This window comes from Quercus robur, chromosome 2, assembly GCF_932294415.1.
Source record: "Quercus robur chromosome 2, dhQueRobu3.1, whole genome shotgun sequence".
NCBI lineage: Eukaryota > Viridiplantae > Streptophyta > Magnoliopsida > Fagales > Fagaceae > Quercus > Quercus robur.
Window position 1 is genome coordinate 82,923,035 of NC_065535.1, and position 6,903 is coordinate 82,929,937.

A 6,903-nucleotide genomic window follows, 5' to 3' on the forward strand; every position below is an offset into this window, starting at 1 on the left:
AGGAAGATTTTGACCTTGAGATTGAAAGTTTTTCGAAGAACCATATCGATACCACAATAAACAAAAATAAAGAGGATGAATGGAGATTCATGGGCCTATATGGGGAACTAGAAACGCAAAAAAAGACATGAATCATGGGAGAGACTACGGAGTTTGAAAAATAAAGGGGCGGCACCGTGGATTTGTGCAGGGGACTTCAATGAAATCACCAAACAATCTGAAAAAGGGGGTGGGAGAGTCAAACCACACCATCAAATGCAACCATTCCATGAGGTACTAGGTGAACGTGGGTTCATGGATATGGGATTTGTGGGATCCTTGTTTACATGGCACAAACACTACCCAAATTATACTGTCTGGGAGAGGTTGGATAGAGCAGTAGCCACAAACGAGTGGTTTGCAAAATTCCCAGAAACAAAAATACATCATTTGGATGTGACTACTTTGGATCACAAGGCACTATGGATTGTCTCGAAAGTCATGGAATGCAAACAACAGAGACCGTTCCGCTTCGAGCAGATGTGGATGATGGAAGAAGGTTGTATTGCCACAGTGGAGGCAGTGTGGAAGACTGGAAATAGTAAAGCTGAGGATGTTAAACTTATTACGAAAATTGATAGATGTTGAAAGGAACTCACCAAGTGGAGCAAGAAATTTTTTGGGAATGTCCAACGTGACCTGGAGAAGAAACGAAAGCTTTTAAGTTTGGTAGAGCAGTTGGCCTTAAATGGGGGGAGTGTGCAGCGTATGAGACAATTGGAAAAAGAAATCAACTCCTTGCTATACAAAGAAGCCACGATGTGGAGACAGAGATTAAGAATTTAATGGTTAAAGGATGGAGATAAAAACACCATATTTTTCCACAGTAAGGCTTCACAAAGGAGACAACGTAATTTTAAGAAACCCCTTTATATTATGTAAATTATTTACATTTTAAGAAACGTAGCTTGTAAAAATTGTAGTTGCCCCCCCACACCCCCCCCCCCCCCCCAAACAAATTTTGAGGCATTTCAATGGTGCTATTAAAAGAAAAAAAATTATATTTAAAATCATATAATTTAAGAGGTTTAACAATTAAACTATGTTGTTTCAAAAGTAACAAATTTAGCCTTGATGTTTTAGAAAGTAACAAATTAAACTTCAACCTAGTGTGTTTGAGATTTAATATAAGTAGAGGGTTTAATTTATTACTTTTGAAACTATAAAGTTTAAATTTTTTTTACTTTTCAACTTTAGGGTTTAATTTGTTGCACGCTTAACATAAAAAAATAAATAAATAAAAAGGCCAATCGGTCTAGTAGTTATAGAGACACTACTCAGACAAGATACATTATTTCTCACTTTCATTTTTTATTGTAAATTATGCTCTAGTATGTGTTAAAGTTTTGCATTATACTTGAACTTAAAGATTTCATTGGTTCCATTGAAATTTTGTTATTTACTTTGGTAGACAATTTAGTAATTCATATTAAAAATGATAATCTTCAAATTTTCATTATGGAGATGCTAAAATATGAATTTTATTATATGAAAGATCATCATCAAGCATAATTTTGATAGGAGATATGTGCGGTCCATAAATCAAATACCAGCCCAAGACCAAGGCCCACCTAAGTTAGGCCCATCCAAGCAGTACCAAATAAGTGATCGAGGGTCCGAGCATGGTATAATACTAACCGGCCCAAGGCAGCACTGAGAATGTTAAATAATACTTTGGGGATATCCACATGTTGAGCCTAGATTTGGAGGCTGGCACAAGTCCCAATGGAGTCAGTTCAAAAATATGTAGCAGGTCCTATCCAACTAGGAATATAGGTTAGAAAGTGCCCCACTGTTTTCAGAAAAGCCGCCCTTCATGATGACAAAGCCATTGAGGGAAAGCTATATAAGGAGGAAGAGATGGTGTGAGAAGGTGTTGGCAAATCTAGGAAAGAGAGGGAGAGAAAAATACATGAGAGGTAAAGAGAGAAAAATAGCTAAAATAAAGGAAGCTCAGCACCTAGCTTGAGACTCCATGGGAAACACACTTAGGGGGATAAGGTTTATGTTGGGTCGCAAGTTTCTTCATTTGGGCTATTAGGCTAGCCTCTAAGAGATTTAACCATAATAGGAAACTCTTGATCCACTCAAAACAAATAAATTGGGAGCCCAACCTCAAAGGCGTCAGAGTACCTTGAGTTGGGCCGCTACAAGATACTATATTTTTTTTTTAATTATATATTTTTGGACATGTCTAATATAAAAAGTACACAACTTTGATAGGCTCATTAAAATTTAGAAGACGATAAATTTTTTATGTGCGCATGTAAAGGTTTGTCTAAACTAATATGTTTAGTATCACAACTTGTTCCCAAACTAAAATTTCTGATGCCCCCTACTAGCCTGAGTGGAACAAAAAAGTCCGACAAAGTCAGACTATTCAAATTGTTTAGACTTGTTAATTAATAATGAAAATATATTATTACTATTATTGGCTGAAAAAATTCAAATTTATATCGTCAAATTAATATCCTACTACACTGCAGTAGGATATTAATTTGACGATAATGAAACAAAAATAAATTAGAAAGAATTTTTGGTAATTAAGAGTTTTTTGATGTTTTAAGTTTTATGCGTGTGAAGCAAGCCAGCAATGAATGTTCTGCTTTGCTGCCTCTTCATACAAAACACATGATGAGAATAGTATAGAGTGACGGAAGTAATGATGTATATTTGGCAAGACAGTTGACTGTCTTTTCCCCAAACAGGGTGACAGCTGAAGATATTTTAGGACAAAATTGAAATATAAAGAAAATTAATTGACTATTCTCGATTCAAAGAGGACAAATGTTAATAGTATGTTTAAATACTGTTTATTTATAAAAAATTGAAAACTTATTACTAAAATACTGCAGTAAAATAATTTTTAAAGATATGAATAATGTTGTAAGACTTAAATTTATCTAGAAATTTACATTTTGCTAATTTTGGTGGTCTGTGAACAATACTCATGGGACTTACTATAAAAATACAAAATGCCTCATCCAAATTCACGCAAAAATTAACGAAAATATAAGCAGTAATCTATTTTTAGCAAAACAAAAAAGAAAAAAAATTTTAAAAAAGAAAAAGAAAAAGGCCATATGTAGACCATGATAACAAAAGTTAAAAATGGGTGACAATGGGTGGGATGATTAACAAAAGTTAAAAATGTTTTTAAAATAGTACAACGGTCATGTCCATGATAACAAGTGACAATGGATAAGTGAAAGAGAAAGCATACCCACCTTTTCTTTTCAACGTGGATTTTACGTGGATTTCACACATTTTAGCAACTCAAAGACTAAAAACACACGCTACAACAATGTTGTTAAAACTAAAATATTTTGCCGCATTGCTACATTGGGCTATTATCTCTAACAGTTCACTATAGTTGAGAGTTACTTGTTAAAAACAATTTTTTATTCACACACGCTCACTGGCTCTCTCACGCGCATAAATTATTTCTACCCTATTTCACTATCTCTCTCTTTCACCAACATCGATTTTTTCCTAACCTCTCCTCTCTCACTTCTCTCTCTCTCATGCCATTGTTTGTTCTTGGTGGTTCAATGATTGTGGTTGGATGGTTTGTGGGTATAATTTGGTGGGTGAAGCAATGAACAGTGGTGATGTGCGTCTGATTTGGTGGGTCTCAGTGCTAGTGAGTTTTGGTTATTTTCTATCAGTGGTGCTGGTTTTGTCTCAATGGTGTCTTAGAGGTTTGGGTCTATTTTGGTGGGTCTTAGTAGGTCTTGAGCACAAAAATCAGTAGTGATTGTAATGGTGGATTTCTTGGTGGATTGTTTAGGTTTTTTTTGGGAGGTGACTTGTGATTAAAGTGGTGGTTGTTGTGGCTGACTGTGTTGCTCTATTTTAATGGGTTTTGTGGTGGATTCTTGATCACGGTGGTTGTGGTGGTAGTTTTGTTTTGCGGTGGGTTGTGACTGTCACAGTGGTGGTTGAAAGTTCAAAAACGTGTATAAACACCTTTGAAAGTTTAGACTCCCAAATTACAAATTACCAATTCAAGCTTTATATCAAACAATTAATGTGCGGGACATGAACAAAAGCTTAATACAGAATTGATAAACAATCTAAGCCAATTAAAATCACATTCACAGTAGAAAATAAAAGGCAAAGATAAAGGGAAGAGAGATGGAAACACAAGGACAACACACGATGTGTTATCGAAGAGGAAACCGAAGCCCTCGGTGTAAAACCTCTCCGCCGCCCTCCAAGCGGTCAATAATCCACTAGAAAATGTAGTTGGGATACATGAACAGCAATAGACCCTCCAAGCCTAATCTACCCGATGTACCTAAGCCCTCCAAGCTTCTTGCTCCAACGAGGTTGCGCCGAACCTTTTTCTTTTCTAGCTTACCAGATTCCGCTACTAGACCGTAGCATCCGCCATCCTTGGCATCTTCCAATGCTTCCCAAAACTCCAAAAACACTCAACACTCTAAATTGGTGTGGGTAGTGTTTGGATAGAAATCTCCTCTCAATAGGTATGACAATGAGAGAGGGAATGAGAAGAGACTACAAAGGTTTCTCTCTAAGAATGAGTAGCTCTCTCTAATTGGGTGGGTGTTTTGAAGAAACCTCTCTTAGGGTTTTTCTTTCTGAATAGCCACACATATCTTGTAGGAATGAGGGGTATTTATATTGGTGTGAGAATGGAATATGAAGAGTCAGTTTTTCCAAAAACAGGGCTGACTGGCGACTTGACCTCGTGACTTGACTGAGTCGCGAGTTCAAGTCGCGAGCTAACTTAATGGCCAGTCTGGATTTTTGTCGTGTAGTGCTCCAGGTGGCGTGACTGTTCAGCTCCCCTGCATGCTCTGCACGTGAGCAACTTTTGGCGGCTTGCAATCTGCGAGCCACCCGCGAGTCCTAGTCGCGAGTCTCTGCTTCACTGCACTGTCTTGAGCATTTCTTCACACTCTCTCACACACTACCCTTACATGATTCCCACCTAAATACAAGGTTTCTAAGTGCTATATTACAAGCAGATTTGTCATGGAATAAAGCCAACACATGGTTGATTAAATTCAACCTTACAGTGGTGGTGGTGGTGGTTGGTTGCTATGAATTTTTGTGGGGAAGTTTTATTTTATTTTAACAAGTTTTTTATTTATATTATTTTAATGGGATGAATGTCAAAATAGAAGTTTTGATGTTGGGTGTGAATTGTTAAAATAGATAAAGTTGCTTTTCAAATTGCTAAAAACTATATTTTTTTAATTACCTTTGATGTGCTACATTAAGATTCCCACTGTCAGCTTTTAAGAATGTGTTACATTATTATTATTATTTTTATATTGGTGTTAGTTTTATTCCGTGTCAATTTAATTGTAATTTCATGCTTAATTCTTTTTATTTGCGAGCTACTTTTGTAATAAGGTTAGGTATGAGTGTCCAATATACAATTGCTAGAATTAAGAATTTACAGGACATTGGCTCCCGCGAAATAGACAAGTGACACTTTTAAAATTTTGTTATATATACTTTTAGATTTGTGAGATACACACCAATTCGCACTCGAAAATTTTTCGACCATAAAAAAAAATAGTTATTCAGATCATTTACTACTAGCCCCTTCCTTATTTTTTTTAAAAATTTTTTTTATTATTTTTATACAAGATAAAAATTATACTCTAACATAATCTTAGTGTATATGTGTGTAAAGCTCCCTCTTAGAAACTTGAACCCCAACCCTTACCCCCTACACTTCACAAGCATTTATACTTATAGAGTGACCATCACACCAAAGATGTGCCGTGGCACTACCAGCCCCTTCCTGTGAGAAAATGAGCTTGATCATTTATTTCAAGCTCACAAGTCTAACACATTACACAAAAGGCTCTATTTATAGAGCATAGCTTAGACTAAATCCATAACCTTCTAGAATCCTAGAAGGTTCTGCTCTAACAGAAATCTAACAAACTAATAAAAAACTTATAACAAGATATTTTGGGTTTGTTACAGCTGTCACCTAAGCTAAAAATATCTGGAATGGAAATTATGGAAGCTAAGCTCGTGGAGGAGAAGAATAGAGCAATTTTGCAACAAACCCCAAACTCAGTGAAGAAATATGAAACGGTGTCATTAGGGCTTGTATAAAAGTGTTGTTTAAACAGCAGTTATCGTTGTTTAAACAACACAACACATATTTCTATAACACTTTTTCACTCACACGTATTTCCACAACACTTAAATAATATTACTAGAACAACATTATCAAACGGGCCCAAGCTTTCAGTAAAAACGGCATCATATCTCTTGTGATTATAAACTCAGACCATTAAAGCCCAAAATGATGTCATTTGTCATTAAAACAAGTGTCACCGTTTTGGCTCTTAATGTTACTGTTGGAATTAGAAACTAGCCGTTGTCTTTGTCTTCTTTAGCTTCTTCTTGAGGAGATATTGATCTTCCTCTATCACTTCCCACTATAAATTCCTATCATTTCCCACGAACCCTAAGCACCCACCTAAGAGTTGAGATAATTGTATCCATGGTTAAGAGAGCCAAACACCATCAATTCTCTACACTCTTCCATCTCACCATAGCCAAACTGTGAGAGCAAATTATCTTAATCACAATCATCACCATCCATTGAGTTTTGTGAACGAATTGGATTGTTGAGAGCTTGGGAACTATTGGAGCTTGCCAATTTCAACCATGGTGGCTTAAAGGTTTTAATTAGATAAATTCTCATAAAGAAATTATATATATATAAATATATTTATTTGTGGAAAAAATATATTTTTTAAACCTATAATTTAGAAAAATGTAGTTTTAAAAGAACAATTTAAACCTTAAGATTTCAAAGATTAATATATTAAATTGCAATTCATTTAAGTATAAAGGAATTGTGTT

At 35.5% G+C, this 6,903-nt stretch overlaps 1 protein-coding gene across 1 annotated transcript; it reads left to right on the forward strand.

Moving 5' to 3' along the window:
* Positions 1 to 300: 300 nt before the first annotated feature.
* Positions 301 to 627, forward strand: LOC126704403 (uncharacterized). The gene has a single exon (XM_050403412.1). It carries the CDS (start codon positions 301 to 303, stop codon positions 625 to 627), a length of 327 nt encoding a protein of 108 aa, XP_050259369.1.
* Positions 628 to 6,903: the final 6,276 nt, after the last annotated feature.

What these genes read in the sequence shown, in the direction of transcription:
- LOC126704403 (XM_050403412.1), top strand. Translation starts at nt 301, where the DNA reads ATGGGATTTGTGGGATCCTTGTTTACATGGCACAAACACTACCCAAAT.